General features: G+C 36.6%; 1 protein-coding gene across 1 annotated transcript in view; it reads right to left on the reverse strand.

The window, feature by feature from the left end:
- Positions 1 to 18,970, reverse strand: part of SULA (NAD(P)-binding Rossmann-fold superfamily protein) — a 222,543-nt gene that overhangs the window by 32,389 nt on the left and 171,184 nt on the right. Inside the window, exon 9 of the mRNA XM_089792284.1 lies at positions 561 to 621. Coding sequence (XP_089648410.1) covers positions 561 to 621 — 61 coding nt within the window. The remainder of the gene's footprint in view (positions 1 to 560; positions 622 to 18,970) is intronic.

Here is an 18,970-nt window from a genome sequence, read left to right on the forward strand (position 1 = left end):
GATTTCCTTTATTTGATTGCTAGGATCTTGTTTGTGTTATAATTCCAATTCTTTTCTGTCCACATTCTTGATGCCTTCTTTTAGCCAGAAATAAAGTGTCTTTGTGTGTGCATTTGTGAGTTTTTTATCATAAATTAGGTCACTTGTTTGAGTTGGAATATCGTAAAATCTCTCATTTGTGTAGATCTATAGCATCCCTTTCCCATACTTCAGAAAAAAGGAGGGATGTTTTTTTTTACTCTGTTTTCTTTTGTGTACTAAAATTAAAAAAGATATTTTGAGCATTTTTGGAAGCTAAAGGTCAATTCAATAAATTCAAGGGTTTAGTTTAGTTTTTAGTTACAAGGCAGCTTCCCTTCAAATTTGAAGGAAGGGTTATCATTATATGTCATTGTTTGTAGTGTCCATAAAGAGAAAAATTAAAATACAAACATGTAGTTTGGTTATATCTTTCTTCTAAGCATTAAATATAGATATTCATTTAAAATATTTATTATTAATGAATGCATAATACTATTAACAAATAAACATTGTGATAACGTTTAGAATAGAGATCTTACCATTGCTTTCCCGATCCAATAGGACCACCAGCAAACAAATAGAAAAGTGGGATCATCTTAGCTGTCATCCAACAGGAAAAATGATGTCAATAACTATCTCATCTATAAGAAAAAAAAATTTCTCCTAGTTTCAGTTACAATTTTTAACGCCAAATAGATTTTATTTTATTTTTTATATAACCTTCAAATTTTGCAAATAATTATTTGTCAAATCCTTCAACGAACTTGGTTACCGTCAAATAAATATTAAGATGTTATAAAAGTACAGAAAAAGCAATCATGTCGTGTAGTACTTTTAGTCATTGTATAAGACTTTGTCTAGAAAGATACTAAACACATTTTGCAATGAGCTTTTTGCTTTTCTAAAATTTCAGAAGACAGTATAGAGAACAAGAATTTATGCACAAAGATGAAACAAAGTTAAACAAAAAATAACACTAGTGCACAAGATTTATAGCATACAAAAAGGGAACATTGTAGAGAAAATATTATCTTATAAAAAGGAAAAACCACATATAAATCCTAGATTTATCAATCCTTTTCCCAAAACCCTTAAACTCTGATAGAAGGCTACAAAATGGTGTTAAACAATGAATTCTAGATTTGACATTTGAAATCCATTAATAGTATGAAACAAACGCACAATTTTAATAATCAAATGGCATCTAGCATAACATTAAGTTTTTATACTTTTAGCAATTGACTGAATTAGATTGCAATTTTAAAAAGTACAATAAATCTATTCGTAGGAAAGTTTGTCGGAAAACTTTCTAAAATCGCAGATGTTTTTTGTTGGGTGGATATTTTGCAACTGATAGTTTGGGTAAAATTCAGTCACAATATAAGTAGACCAGCCACAGTGTGTGAGACAAAGTCTCTCTTACCTTAAAGGGAAGGCTTCCCCTTCTAACCATTCCTTGGATCAACTCAAGGTAAGCAAGAAGTTGAGAGATTTTGAAAAGGGTATTACCAATATTCTTTTGTAATGTCCCACTAGTAGGGTTAGTTTGGGATGATAATTATTACAAGAAATTGGTAAGTTAATGATAAATATAATTAAATATTTCATATCTTTAATAAGTTGTCTAATTTGAAATGATTAACATTCATAATGAATGTTCTCCACCAAGTTATTGGATGGTACTAGGACATTGACAATGAATGCCCTCCAATAAGTGCACTTGAATCATAATATGACATTCATATTGAATGTCCTCCACCAAGTTTATACTTGGATCATGATATAGTGTCCATTCAATTATTTATTCTATTATAAATGCACAAGTAATTTCTTTTATGATATTAATCATTGATTTTTATTATATATATTCCTATAGATTATACATATCTAATCTATCTTTAATTCCTCTTGTAATCCCTTCAAAAAGGGTCTTGCCTTATTAATTATAAACATATCCTATTAATCATTAAAATTATATTCATATAATATTACAAATATCTATTATGATCTAAAAACATTATATTAATTAATCTTATTAGATTTCCACAATCCATTAGAAACTTAATTTTTGCTTCTAGATTCAATTGTGTTTGTTTTTCTAGCATCAATGTTTCCGATCACACTCTGTGATCCATCATTAGGATGAGAGAATGCAAGAATGGAATAGTATGCAGATCAGGCCAGACCAAGGTGGGTTAAAGGAGAAAAGGGTGTAGAAAGCGAGGTGGACTAGAGAAAATTAGAATAAAGAAGTAAACCTACAGGGGTAGGAACAATGAAAGAATAAAAAAAAATGAAACTAAAATAATGATAAGAGCTAAAAAACATAACACCACACCTTGAAAATAAAACTAAGCAAGAGACAGAATCAAAATTAAAAAATAATAAATAATATATATGCAAGCATGTGTAAAAGTATCTAAATTTAAAACCCTATAAATGCAAGGGAGCATATATACCTGTGTGTGTGTGTGTGTGCGCGCCCTACATGTGAAAGCGTGTAGATATGTATAAATGATTCGATACATGTGCCCTATGTATAAATCCTAGAGTATGTGTGTGTGTGTGTATAAATATATGTACACATGCATATATAATGTATACCCATATATATACATGTGTATTCACCTATATACGAGTATGTACCCACCCATATGTATGTGCATAAACATGCACTTATATATATGAGTAGATATGTGTGTGTGTGTGTTTGCGTGTATATATACCACACAAAAATACATTATATATGTATATATATATATATATTATATTATACTAATAAGTTATATATATAAATGTGTTTGTGTGCATATATATATCACTTAGAAGTACATTATATGCATAAATAGAATATAATAATAATATATAAAATAAGCAAGAAAAAAGGGGGGAATGAGGTGGCAAGAAGCCATGTCACCTGAACAAGAAATAAACAAAAATGAACAAAAAGATAATAAATAAAAATTAAAAAATAAGTAATATATATATAAAATAATAATAAAAATAATAATAATATATATGTATGTATATAAAATAAGTAAGAAAGAAGGAAAAAAGTTGGCAAGAAGCCACGACCCAAAAACAACAAATCAAAAAAAATGAACATTAAGAAATTAAAAAATTAAATAAATAAATAATAATAATAATACCTGTGTATATATATATATATGTTTGTTGGTGTGTATATGTATTCCACACAAAAAATACAATATATATATACAATGTTATTATAATAATAATAATATATAAAACTATAAAAAAGCAAGAAAAATGAGGGGAAAAGTGGCAAGAAGCCACGTCTCAGAAACAAGAAATAAACAAGAATATATATATATATATATATATATATATATATATATATATATATATATATATATATATATATATATATATATATATATATATATATATATATAATGTTATAATAATAATATATATATTTATAATAAGAAAAAAAAAAGTTGTGAGAAGCCACAACACAAAAACAAGAAATCAACAAAAATGAACATAAATAATAATAATAATGACATATATATGTAAGAACAAGCAAAAAATAAGAATAAGAGAAAGAGACGAAGCGAAGCGACCCCAAATAAGAAAGATCCTATGGAACAGCTTAGAACCGAGTAAAGAAAAGGACAAGGGGGGGAAGTTGAGGGCTGGATGAGGGGAGGGGGCGAGAGGAGGAGAATAGAAACTGGGAGAGAACCGTGACAAAAAAGGAGGAGACACATGAAGCAGAGGAGCATGCAAGACCCAAGAAGAAGACAAGTGAAAGGATAAAGGGACTGGGGGGTTCAAGGAAGGTGACGACTATCCAGTGAACTTAATAATGGTTGTCAGGACTAGCTCAAGGACCACCCATCGTCTCGATTGAGATTAAGGGGATGGTGGTTTATTTCAATAGCCTCCATTACCTTTCTCTTGAAATAGTTATCTTCCTTGAAAAGGATTTGGGTGCTCTCTAGACAAATATGGTGTTTGGTAGAAGATGAGTGCTCCGCTAAAGAAAATTTTTGGACCCTGTCATGTATGATGTCTACACTATGCTGCCTAATTCTAGTTTGGAATGAGCGACCTGTTTCTCCTATGTAGATTCCACCACAAGAGAACACAATCTTGTAGACTACTGAGTCTAGAAGAGCGTCCTTGGAGTCCTTAAGCGGGGGAACATAGTTTCGCACCCTACAAAGGGGCTTGAAGGAAACCCAAAGGCCCTTTTTGGATAAGATTTTGGCAATCTTTTGGGATATACCATCAACAAAAGGAAGGGCGACATTCAGGGGAGGCGGAGACACGAGAGGTTTGGGGTTGGCACTGGGGAGATAGAAAGACTTGGCTTGGTTAAGAGCCTTAGAAATTTGCCTATAAGAGTATCCATTTAACTTGAAGACTTGGTGAAGATGGGTCAACTCCTAGTTTAAGTTGTCATCATCACAAATTCTATGGGCTCTTAGAGCAAGGGTCTTAAGGATGCCTACCTTTTGGTTGGGGTGATGGTGAGAGGATGAGTGGAGGTATAAATCAGTGTGGGAGGTCTTGCGATACACACATCGACTGAGGGGTTCCATCTACCTTCTTGATGAGAAGAACATCAAGGAAAGGTAAATGGTTGTTTGACTCAAGTTCCATTGTGAAGGAGATGTTAGTGGACAAGTTATTGGTGTGCTGGTGGAGCTCCTCAAGTTTGTCCTGACCATGTGGCCAGCATACATTTGTGTCATCCACATATCGCTTTCACCATTTGGGTTTAAGGGGAAAGGAGTGGAGGGCCAACTCCTCCAATTGCTCCATATAAAGGTTGGCGATGATAGGGGAGAGGGGAGAACCCATACCCATCCTGTCTACTTGCTCATAGAAGACATCTTGGAAGGAAAAGAAAGTGGACCTCAAACATAAATCCACTAAAGAGGCAATTTCATCACCCATCTTCCCCTTAATGATGTCGATCAAGTCAGGAATAGGCACCTTGGTGAAGAGTGAAACCACATCGAAACTCACCAAGATGTCATTTTGCTCCATTCTAACATCTTTGATGAATTGGTTAAAATCTTTGACAAAAGTGTTAGAATTTCCCACCCACGGGGAGATAAGCTTGGCAAGATGAGAGGCCAACCAATAAGTTGGCGACCCAATGGTGTCCACAATGGGTCACAGCGGGATGCCATCTTTATGAATTTTTGGCACCCCATAGATGCAAGGGGTTACTTCTTTAGATGGCAACAATTTTTCTTAGTGGCTTCATCAAATGAGGATCTGGACACAACAGTCTTGACTAGCTTGAGAATCTTCAAACAAGGGTTACGAGGAAGGATTCTGTAGCTATTGGAATCGGAAAGCAAAACCCACATTTTGGCAACATAATGATGCTTGTTCATGATAACAGTGGCATTTCCTTTCTCAACCTTGGTGATGACAATATCATAGTTGGCAATTAAATTTTTGAAGGCAAACAACTCAGCTTTGGGGAAGTCGAGTCTGGGTGGTTTCACACGTCTGAGGGCAACAACACAACCCTGCATAACCTCTTAGGCCAAATCAGAGGAGAGGGAATGAATAACATGCTCGATCTCAACAAGAAATTTTATTCATTCCCTCTCCTTTGATTTGGCCGAAGAGGTTAGGCAGGATTGTGTTGTCGCCCTCAAACGTGCCAAACCACCCAGACTCGACTTCACCAAAGCTGAGTTGTTTTCCTTCAAAAATTTAGTTGCTAACAATAATATTGTCATCACAAAGGCTGACAAAGGAAATGCCACTATTATCATAAACAAGCATGATTATGTTGCCAAAATGTAGGTTTTGCTCTTCGATTCCAATAGCTTCAGAATCCTTCCTCGTAACCCTTGTTCGATGATTCTCAAGCTAGTCAAGGCTGTTGTGTCCTGATCCTCCTTTGATGAGGCCACTAAGAAAAAATTGCTACCATCTAAAGAAGTAACCCCTCGCATCTATGGGGTACCAAAAATTCATAAAGATGGCATTCCGCTGTGACCCATTGTGGACACCATTGGGTTGCCAACTTATTGGTTGGCCTCTCATCTTGCCAAGCTTATCTCCCCGTTGGTGGGAAATACTGACACTTTTGTCAAAGATTCTAACCACTTCGTCCAATTCACCAAAGATATTAGGATGAAGCAAAATGACATTTGGTGAGTTTCGACATGGTTTCACTCTTCACCAAGGTGCCTATTCCTGACTCGATTGACATCATTAAGGGGAAGATGGGTGATGAAATCGCCTCTTTAGTGGATTTATGTTTGAGGTCCGCTTTCTTTTCCTTCCAAGATGTCTTCTATGAGCAAGTAGACGGGGTGGCTATGGGTTCTCCACTCTCTCCTGTCATCACCAAACTTTATATGGAGCAATTTGAGGAGTTGGCCCTCCACTCCTTTCCCCTTAAACCCAAATGGTGGAAGTGATATGTGGATGACACAAATATATGCTGGCCACATGGTCAGGACAAACTTGAGGAGTTCCACCAACACATCAATAACTTGTCCACTAACATCTCCTTCACGATGGAACTTGAATTAGACAACCATTTACCTTTCCTTGGTGTTCTTTTCATCAAGAAGGCAAATGGAACCCTCGGTTGATGTGTGTATCGCAAGACCACCCACACTGATTTATACCTCCACTCATCCTCTCACCATCACCCCAGCCAAAAGGTAGGCATCCTTAAGACCCTTGCTCTAAGAACCCATAGAATTTGTGACGATGAAAACATAACCAGGATTTGACCCATCTTCGCCAAGTCTTCAAGTTAAATGGATACTCTCATAGGCAAATTTCTAAGGCTCTTAACCAAGTAAAGTCTTTCTATCTCGCCAAGGCCAACCCCAAACCTCTCGTGTCTCCGCCTCCCCTAAATGTCGCCCTTCCTTTTGTTGATGGTATATCCCAAAAGATTGCCAAAATCTTATCCAAAAAGGGCCTTCAGGTTGCCTTCAAGCCCCTTTCTAGGGTGCCAAACTATGTTCTCCCACTTAAGGACTCCAAGGACGCTCTTCTAGACTTAGGAGTCTACAAGATTGTGTGCTCTTGTGCTGCACCCTACATAGCAGAAACGGGTCGGTCATTCTAGACTAGAATTAGGGAGCATGGTAGACATTAAACATGACAAGGTCCGAAAATATACTTTAGCGAAGCACTAATCTTCTATCAAACACCATATTTGTCTAGAGAGCACCCAAATCCTTTTCAAGGAAGATAACTATTTCATGAGAAAGTTAATGGAGGCTATTGAAATAAACCACCATCCCCTTAATCTCAATCGAGATGATGGGTGGTCCTTGAGCCAGTCCTAGCAACCATTATTGAGTTCGCTGGTTAGTCATCACCTTCCTTGAACACCCACCCTCCCCTTGTCCCTTTATTCTTTCCCTTGTCTTCTTCTTGGGTCTTGCGCACTCCTCTGCTTCATGCATCTCCTCCTTTTTGTTCACGGTTCTCTCCCAATTTTTTTTCTCCTCCTCTCGCCCCCTCCCCTCATCCAGCCCTCAACCTCCCCCCCTTGTCCTTTTCTTTATTCGGTTCTAAGCTGTTCCGTAGGATCTTTCTTATTTGGGGTCACTTTGCTTCGTCTCTCTCTTATACTTATTTTCCACTTGTTCTTACATATATACCATTATTATTATTTATGTTCATTTTTGTTGATTTCTTGTTTCTGTGTCGTGGCTTCTTGCAACTTTCTTCTTTCTCTTTTTTTCTTATATATATATATATATATATATATATATATATATATATATATAATTAATATTATTATAACATAATATAAATATATATATTATACTTTTTTTTTTGTGTTCATTCTTGTTTATTTCTTGTTTCTAGGACATGGCTTCTTGCCACTTTTCCCCTGTTTTTCTTGCTTTTTTATAGTTTTATATATTATTATTATAACATTGTGTGTGTGCATATATATATATATATATATATAGATAGTATTTTTTGTGTGGTATACATATACACGCTAACAAACACACACACACACACACAGATATATACAGGTATTATTATTATTATTTATTTATTTATTTCGTAATGTTCATTTTTGTTGATTTCTTGTTTTTGGGTTGTAGCTTCTTGCCAACTTTTTTCCTTCTTTCTTACTTATTTTATATAAATACATACATATATATTATTATTTTATTATTATTTTATATATATATATATTTTTAACTTATTTTTTAATTTTTATTTATTATCTTTTTCTTCATTTTTGTTTATTTCTTGTTCAGGTGACATGGCTTCTTGCCACCTTGTTCCCCCCCCCTTTTTCTTGTTTATTTTATATATTATTATTATTATAATATTCAATTTATACATATAATGTACTTCTGAGTGGTATATACATACACACAAACACATTTATATATATAACTTATTATTATAATTATATATATATATATATATATATATATATATATATAGATAATGTATTTTTGTGTGGTATATATATATAGACGCAAACACACACACACATATCGACTCATATATATATAAGTGCATGTTTATGCACATACATATGGGTGGGTACGTACTCGTATATAGGTGCATACATGTATGTATATATATGGGTATACATTATATATGCATGCGTATATATATTTATATACACACACACACTCTAGAATTTATACCTAGGGCACATGTATCAAATCATTTATACATATCTACACTCTAGCTTTCACATGTAGGGCACACACACACATAGAGGTATATATGTTCCCTTGCATTTATAGGTTATTAAATTTAGATACTTTTACACATGCTTGCATATAGATTATTTATTGTTTTTTAATTTTGATTGTCTCTTGCTTAGTTTTATTTTCAAGGTGTGGTGTTATGTTTTTTTGCTCTTATTATTATTTTAGTTTCTTTTTTATTTATTCTTTCATTGTTCCTACCCCTCTAGGTTTACTTTTTTATTCTAATTTTCTTTAGTCCACCTCGCTTTCTGCACCCTTTTCTCCTTTAATCCCCCTTGGTTTGGCCTGATCTGCATACTATTCCATTCTTGCATTCTCTCATCCTGATGATGGATCACAGTGTGATCCAAAACATTGATGCTAAAAGAACAAACACAATCAAATCCATAGACAAAAATTATATATTATATTAATTATTTATTTCATAAAAATATAGATATCATATATAAATATATATGATATCTTATTAGAAAATATAACTTAATTAATAAACCACATATACTTACCATAATTACTTGATACTTTTACCTTTTATGGTTGCCTTGACCTTCACCACTTCTTGCATAAATTCCAAATGTATGTAATTTAAATTTATTTAGTGCTGCTCCATTTTAGATATTTTCCGTCACTTCATATTATTGCTGCTAAATATTACTTGTGCAAACGTGTATGATTTTTTATGTTTTTCTTCCATTTTTTCCCCCTTTTGGGAATGAGAATTTGTTCCCTTATATATAAGTCAAAGATGCCCATTTGTAAAGTAATGTCATTTTATCGTGGCACTAATTACTTAAATATATACATGTTTTTGAAATTAAAAGTGACCAAAACAAGGGGGTCGGCCCATACAAGCAAAAAGCTGGTAACCAACGCATTACCAGCAAAACCACCAGCAGACAAAAGACTAACTAAACATCAAGAACCAGTAGTCTGCAAGAACCAACAGAAAAATAGAACAACTAAGCTAGCACCAACCAGAGAAACTAGAGAACTACGAAAGTTTATCATAACCAAAATTGGCAACATCGACCAACCCGAGTCCTAATAACAGTTGTAAACTAGCAAAACCTTAGCCAACAGTAAAACATAAAAAGTCTTGGATCCAAGGATCCCAATAAACTTAAACAACTTAATTTTCATTTTTCCCCTTCCCCTTTGCATCCAACAGGATCCGTGCCCAGTCATCCACAAGGAACTTGAAGAGCAACTTGTGGTCTTCCATGTCCATACCCGTGTCCTCCTTTTCCTGTGCCAGCAACTAGAGGGTGGTGGCAGCAGCATGTGTAACTTTGAGGCCGAATTTGGAGAAGGTAAAAAACCCTTCCTCCAAAGTTTTAACCCTCTTTTCCAGTTTGGTATATCGTCCCTACAGCCTCTCAATCCCTTCTTTAGTCTTCGCTTCCTCCTTAGCATTCTGCTCCTTGAAATCCTCTTGCAAAACCCTTGGGTTAGAGGAAACCTTATAATTATCTTTAAAGGGAGAGGAAATAGTTATGGGGGAGGTGTCCATTCTGCTGCTCTCTTCACAAAAGGTAATGGGTTTAAGGGAGAAGCTAGCAGTCACGTGGGTGATCTCCGTATTCACAGCATTACCAGCAGACGCCTGGGTCTGGGAATTACCCACCGAGTTGTCCCTCGAGTAAAAACTTTTCTCTCCCTCATCCTTGCCATCCTCCTTCTTGGAGTTGGAAATATCTTCCTCCTCCCTCCCTTCATTATTATTTTCTGAACTATCTTCCTCAACCTCCTCAACTAGGATTCTGATGGATTTCTGTTTGCACCTAGCCTGAGATTGTGCAAGCCTACCAGATCTCCTCCTAGCCTTACCCCCTGTCTCCTCCTCCGAAACCTCTCCATCAACCTCAACCGGTTTTTCAATTTTTAACTTCTTGTTTCCTTTTTGTTCCACTGTTATATCAGGTTTTTTCTTTTTCTTGATTTCCCTACCAGGGGAGGGTCGAGGGGTGTGGATTTTGGTGCCCGTACTAGAGCTTGGGGGTGAATTCTGGCAATGGCTCTGGTTATCAACCACCACTACCCTCGGGGGGCACAATGTAAGGTGAAACTAATAGAGGCGGAAAATTAAACTTTGATGAATTATGGTAAAATTTAAACCTTTAGTCCTTTTTTCCCTAACATCAGCTACCATATCCTCAAGAGAATGCAGAAGGTAAAAAGGGATAGAAATGAAATCCTTATTCCTAAAATGATTTAACAAAGGGAAATGATAGTAATAGCAGACACTGAACCTGCCCTCCAACGTCAGATACCTCATAAGGACCAGGCACACATCATCCCACAGGATGGGCAACTTGTCTCTTTTAAACCCTCCTCTATAATGAATCGGCTCCTCACCATCCACAAAGAAGCTATTCATACTAGCCTCATCAGTGACTTTGGTTACCTTTCTCCATTTTTTCCCCTTCATTGAGAGGCCAGTCACCATGGCAATCACTTCCTCAGTGACTTGGAATGTGATTCCATTAATGGTGACCTTTCTATCATTCCAACTATTAACAAACTGGAGTGCATAGTTCTCGTCGTACCCCGCCATCAACTACATGTAGGGCAAAAAAACCCCTTCCTTCAAAAGAACCTAGGTGGCCATCCTATCTTTAAAATTCTCAATTTTCGCGGGTTCCAGCCTATTCAAGTCCCCCCCATCTCAATTTCATCAGTTTTCGATTCCCCTTCTTCAGTAATACACATCTGAACTTTCTCAATTGCAATTTTTCTGCAACTACTCTCTACCTTAAACCCTTTAACAACAAAATAAAATATGCAGACCAGTGCTTGATGCGCTCCCAAATCCCATGCGAGATTATGATGGGATTTGTGAATGTATAAAATCATAATTTTCACCCCCCAACATTTTCTAACAACATGATTAATGATATCTTTCGTACTTCCAATTGGGAAGTAATTTAAAACTCGCCATGGGTTACCACAATTATGAAAGACATCTTTCTTGAATCGTAATCACTCCTATTACCATTTGTACGGTCACATCTTTCCCTTATTCCCAAAAAGCCATTGTTAAATTTAGCGAACATAATTACCATGTTGCCAAATTTGGCCCTACTTTTAGAATTTATAGTCGACATCATATACTATTCCCGCCTCTTTCCTTGATTATCAACGACTTAATATCTTCATTGAGATCAACCCAATTCCTCGAGCACGTGAGTGCGATTGCATTGAACCCCATGGCTGCTGCCACATCTGGCACCTTATTACCTTCCCTGTATATGTGCTGCAAGTGGACACTTTCCATTCCGTTCAAGACTTGCTTGATATCCATAATGGTATTTCGAATATTCCAACCTGGTCTAGCCACTCCCTTAACCAAGCCAATGATTAATTTGGAGTCCCCCTGAATTGTTAGCTCCTTAATTTGCATTTCCCTAGCCAGCAGAAGTCCCCATAACAATGCAATGGCCTCAGCCAAGTTATTGCTTCCAAATCCCACCTTTCCAGTATATACCAGCAGCACATCACCATTCCTGTCCCGCAGCACACCTCCCGCCGCTCCTAATCCTCCACTAGCAGCACCATTGAAGTTCAATTTATACTACGTTAGGGTGAGGGTTCTCCATCTCGTTTGCTGTCTCATCATCTTCTTTGAGTTATCAAGCAGGTAGAAATCCTCATGACAACCCCATTTTTCAGCAACTAGGCCTTCATGTCTAACCGGTTCTTCCTTTGGCATTTTACATTTAGCCACTCTTAAGTTTTCCTTCAACAATTTGTCCATAATTCCAAAAACCACTTCCTCCGGTTTACTCTCCTCCCTAAATAATCTATTATTTCTTTCTCTCCATATGTGCCAGCAAACATATGAAGGAACAATTTTCCATAGAAAAACTAATCTAGGGTGATAAAAGGGGCAGCACCAATTCTCCACAAACTGTCCCAGATTATCTTTCATAACCCATTCCAAACCAAATCTTTCCCAGACCTTAGCCCAAATCCCTAAAGCATACTGGCATTCTAAGAAAAGGTGGGAGATACTTTCTTCCTTTTCTTTACAAAGACAACAGCGATTTGTAATATAAAAACCCCTTCTTTTCAAGTTGTCCAAAGCCAAGATTTTACCATGCTGAACCGTCCACCAAAAGAAATTAATTTTAGGAATAAGGTCAGTAATCCATACCTTCTGCCACAATGTTGGGTAGGGGTCCTTAATAAACATGAGTGTGTATGCAGATTTGACCATGAAGTTACCAGCTGGAGTTAAGTCCCAAGCCATAGTGTCCTCTTGAGGTAGTAAGGGGAGTCTCTGTTCCTTTATCAACTGTTCCAGCTCCTTGATGAGAAGAATATCCTCCTGGCAGTAGTCTTCCTTGTAAAGCTTCTTCCACCTCCTCCCCTAATCAATATAGTCTCCGACTTTTCCCCCCACATCTTCTTTAAGTAATTCCATTAATCTTCTAAATTTATTGAAGAACAGTGGTTTCCCACCCATCCACCTATCTTCCCAAAATCTGATATTGAAACCATTCCCCACAATCCACCTTATACCTTCTCTTAATAAACCCCTATTCCTAACAACATTCTGTCATATTTTTGAACCTCTTGGGAGGTCGTTACTAAATAGATTCCACTCAAAGGAGTTATTAGACAAATAATTAGCTTTCATGATATTGCCCCAATCCGTCTTCTCTTCAGCCAATCTCCATCCAATTTTCGTAAGGAGAGCTTTGTTAAGGTCCCGAAGCCTTCTTACACCCAACCCCCCCTTAATTCCTTTGTATTCTCTCAATTTTCTCCGCCATGGTTTAATTGATTTTGAAAATGGATAATAAGTAAATAGGGATACCCTGAAGAGCAGCAGAGAGCAATTGCAGTTTTCCAACATTACATAATATCCTCCCTTTCCACCCTGCAAGCTTCCTTTGAATTCTCTCCACTATCGTAATCCAGAAATCATTACTCACTTCCTTAGTAGTAAGTGGTAATCCGAGATAAGTATCCGAGAGGCTAGCAAATTGGCATTCCAAAATGTTCCTTATCCTCCTTTGTAGTGAGGCTTCAGTATTAAAGAAATAGATCTTACTCTTGTGGTAATTCACTCTCTGCCCTGAACTTTCTTCATAATTATGTAAAATCATCTTCCAAGCTTCTGCCTCCCTAACTGAAGATTCTCCAAATAGAAAAGTGTCATCAACAAATTGTTGAATGACCTCAGTTTCAGTAGTAGTAACAGGTTTAACCCCTTTGATACAGCCCGTACGGACTAGTTTATAGAATGACCTCCCTGAGACTTCAGCGACCATTATAAAGAGGTAGGGGGAAAGTGGATCACCTTGTCTTAGACCTTTCTCCGCAGCAAAGTTGCCCCAGGGGAAACCATTAAGTAGAACAACATATTGTACTGAACCAACCATCATCATGATCAAGTTTATAATCTTATTGTTAAATCCCATTCTTTCTAGCACATCCTGAAGGAAGTCACAATTGACCTTGTCATAAGCTTTGGATATATCCAATTTAAATGCCATCCCCGGTTTTCTATTTTTCTCCATAGAATGAATAACCTCATGTGTGGTTATAGCCGCATCCAATATGTATCTTCCCAAGACAAACCCTTTCTGAGGGCTACCAATTATTCTTCCCAAGAAAGGCTTCATTCTGTTCACCAAAACTTTGGCAAAAATCTTATAAATAGTATTACATAAGCGTATAGGTCTAAAGTCAAGCAGGCTCAGAGGAGTAGGGATTTTAGGAACTAGAGCTAAAAAGGTTTTATTAATCCTCCTTAGTAGCTTCTTGGTTCTGAAGAAATCCCTAGTGGTCCAAATCAGTTCTGATTTGACCACCTCCCAAAAATGCTAGAAGAACACCGGAGAAAACCCATCCGGTCCTAGAGCCTTATAGGCTTTCATAGAGAATACTGCTCTTTTCACCTCCTCCTCAGTAATATTGCCAAGTAACTGGTTATTCTCCACCTCCCCAAGTATCTTTGGGACCGAATTGATCAAGCTTCTTCTAATTACCGGGTTCCCTACAAAATTGTCTTTAACATAAGCTTTGCTGAAGTGTTCCACCACATGTCTTCCCATCTCCTCCTGCTCTTTTAAGATCCTTCCCCCTTCATCTTTCAATGCCTTGATAGTGTTTTTTCTTTTATGGTTCGAGGCAGACCTGTGAAAGAACGTCGTGTTCTTGTCCCCTTCCTTAAGCCATTGAATTCTTGATCGTTGTTTCCAAAAAAATTCCTCCCTCAATAGGATATCCTTCCACTTTTTTCTATACTCCTCTTCCTGAGTTGCACCTTCCGGATTTATCCCAGCTGCAATTTCTCCCTGGAGTTTTTTGAGCCTTTCCTCCACTTCACCTTTGAGATTGAATAAGTCACCAAATGAACTCTTCACCCAGACCCTAACATTCCTCCTAATATTATCCAGTTTTTGAGTAAGTCTGTACATCGTAGTACCATCTATCCTTATATTCCACCAATCCTGAACTCACTCTTTGAATTCCAGATGAGACTACCACATTATTTCATATTTGAAAGGTTTCTGTCTGCCTTTAAAACCATCCTCCCATTGGAATAATATAGGGGAGTGGTCTGAAACAGTTCTAGTGAGGTTCTCAAGGTGGGCGTTCCCCAATCTATTCCAGTTCCCTGACACCAATAATCTGTCCAGCTTCACCTGAATAAGGTCCTTCCCTTTCCTATTATTAGTCCAAGTATACGGATTTCCTCTTAACTCCAAATCCATAAAGTCCAACCTACTCATGAAGTCATTGAGGTCTTGCAAACTTTCCGGACATTCTCTATTACCACCCAGCTTCTTCGAATGGTAGAGGGGGATATTAAAGTCTCCCATACACATCAATTGCTCACCCTTTGTAGTTTCAGCAATCCTACCTAGTTTATCATACGTTTCCTTCCTCCCACGTCTGCTATTAGAGGCATAGATATTGATCAACCCCCAACAATGGCTGCTAGACTGGAAATTAGTAATGATAAAAAAGAATTCCTTCCAGACCTCTGTACCTTGCATAGAGTTTGGATTCCACATGGTGGCAATACCCCCTGAAACTCCTTCTGCATCCATATGTGAATGCTCAGCCCTCGGCCAAATATGACTAGCAATTTTATCAAAACTATCACTAGACATTTTGGTCTCCTGTATTAAGACACAGTCAACTTTTTCCTGCAAAATATATTGTTTCAGAGCATATTGCTTCTAGGGATTATTTAACCCCCTCACATTCCAAGAGAGAAATTTCATTTCTTACCTCTAGTAACTGTCTCCAATGTAAGTTGCTTACCACTAGCCACATCTCTAGCTATTTGCTTTGTCCTGGTAGCCCTGCTAGACGGTCTTCCTACTATCACAGAGGAACCAACATCTAATTCCCCCCCCCCCTCTCTTCTTCTTCTTCTAGACCTCCCATTCCCCATTATCCTCCTCCTGTGGTGAGGTAACATTAAACTCCATCTCCACCTTCTCAATACTTTCCATAACTTTTGCTACTATTTCTGCTAGGGAGGCTTTAACCAGCCTCAAAGGGGTACATACTTTCTCATCACATCCTATGGACAAGATTTCCTGCTGGCTATCACCCTTCTGGGTTGTTAGAGCTCCCGAGAAAGGTTGGGACACATCTATTTCACCCTCCTTCAAGGACACTCCAACAATAAGTCCCTCCTTAGGTGAGCACAGTAGTTCCTCTAAATCCTTTCTGAAAGGGTATTCCTCCGAGTTCATCTTATCCTCCAACCCTCCTCCCCCCCTAGAGTTCGAACAATTTTCCAGAGTGGGAAGCACAGTGGGAGTGGCCTTAGGATGGGACTCCGCCACTTTTTTTGATAACTCTGAGGGTTCGCCCAAGGACTCAATAACTATCCCTGGGGATCCCTCTTTCTATTTGTCTTTCTGCATTTGGTTTTTACAATCCACGATAAGGTGTCCAAATTGTCCACATCTTTGGCAGAACAGGCTAGCATTCTCATATTCTATAGGCTGAATTTTCTCACCCCATTTAGTCCTCAACGTGACTATAGTGGGGAGTGCTCTATTTAGGGCTACATTCACACAGAACCTTGCATATACCAGCCGTGTTTTTTGCATAGTCACTTTATCCGTTGTGACAAATTGACCAAAAGAATTCCCCACCCACCTTAAGATCCTCTTGTCCCAAAATTCTTGGGGGAGCCCAAGTAACCTAACCCAAACCAGGGCAAGTTTGTTCAACTCCACGCTAGCATCAAAGCCCGAATGCCATCTTGTAAGGGCAAGACAGTGCTTCCCATAATACCAAGTACCAGCAAGAATGGAGTTAAAATCCTCCTCAATAGTAAATTTGAAACAAAAGAGACCACCAGGCATAGCAGAAACACTTACACTTCCTTTAAACTTCCATTTCTGACTCACCCATTTACGTACCATCTCAATAGTTGGCCGGAATGCAACAAATCTGCCAACAACACAGATTTTGAGGCCTACAGTCACATTGTCCACCACACTATTAGGGAGGGAAATCACAGGACCCTCCTGGCCGTGAGTAATCGTGGGATTCTCCTTAGGGGGACAAGCTATCGAGGTACCAACAAGCACATTCTTCCACCTCAACAGTGATGCATCACCCAACTTTTGGCCTCCCTCCAGCAAACAATCAGCAAGGCTCCCACTACCCAAAGTTGCAGTGTCCGCATCCGTCAACTCGACCACCCCCAAGGGCCCACAACCAACCCGTGGGTCCTCCAAATCCCTGCACACCTCAAGCACGAGTTGCAGGTCTGGGCACGTTGGCAGATCCGAAGGCTTAGGGCCCGCCATCATTCAAAATTCAAAATCGAAAAGAGCAGCAAGATTGCAGAGCGGCAAGTTAAAACGTTATCAATGTTTTTAGAAATAATGTTAATATGTTATGTGTTTGATATATTTAATTTATTTATAATATTAGTATATGTTTTTATATTTTTTTTAGATTTATTTTAATCTATATTTCAGATTACATGCATTTCAGAGTTATATATATATACTTCATTATTTTTATATTTAATTAAAATCTATTCTAGATCTATATAAATACAATTGATATATAGTTTATATACTTATATTATATCAAATATATTACTTAATTTAATTTATGCATATGATAATTTATGAAATGATCAAATATATGATTTTCACATTATTTTATTTATTTAATGTATATGATAGTACTTTTTAAATCTATTTATTCTTATGGCAAATAGAAATATCATAGTCTGTCCCACCTAATTTGCTTGTCCTCAAGCAACATTTTTTTTCTTATGATTTAATAAGAAATTTTGGTAATTAAACGTAGATAATATTCCACTTATTTTGAGAGAGGATTTTAGACCATGAGGGTGGTGCCCATTTAGCTTAATGGAACATGTAAATTACAATTACCAAACTTGCTTCAAGATTATAAACAATAAAATAATGACAATCTATTTATAGTCTATTCATAAGATACTTTATTCTAATATATAAATAGATATAATCTAACCATTATTATCTCAAGTATATATATTTATAGATTCGTTTCATTTCACTAAAGTTATTTTATGTATATCATTTACCCTACAAGATGGCAAGATCATAGCTCTGATATCAATGTAATGTCCCCACTAGTAGGGTTAGTTTGGGACAATAATTACTACAAGAAATTGGTAAGTTCATGATAAATATAATTGAATATTTCATATCTTTAAAGTTGTCTAATTTGAAATGATTAACATTCATAATGAATGTTCTGAACCAAGTGCACTTGGATCATAGTATAACATTCATATCGAATGTCCTCCACCAAGTTTATACTTGGATCATTCTATGACATTCACATTGAATGCCCTCCACCAAGTTATACTTGGATCATGATATAGTGTCCATTCAATTATTTATTCTATTATGCATGCATAAGTAATTTCTTTTATGATATTAATCATTGATTTTTATTATATAAATTCCTATAGATTATACATATCTAATCTATCTTTAATTCCTCTTGTAATTGTTTTAACTAGGGTCTTTCCTTATTTATTATAAGCATATACTACTAATCATAAAAATTATATTAATGTAATATTACAAATATCTATTATGGTCTAAAACATTATATTAATTACTTATTCCATAAAAATATAGATATCATATATAAATATATATAATATCTTATTAAAAAATATAACTTAATTAATAAACGACATATACTTACCTTAATTACTTGATACTTTTACCTTTTTATGG

The sequence above is a fragment of the Cupressus sempervirens genome, chromosome 7, assembly GCF_028749045.1.
Source record: "Cupressus sempervirens isolate cs-2001-9-10 chromosome 7, ASM2874904v1, whole genome shotgun sequence".
NCBI classification, from domain to species: Eukaryota; Viridiplantae; Streptophyta; class Pinopsida; order Cupressales; family Cupressaceae; genus Cupressus; species Cupressus sempervirens.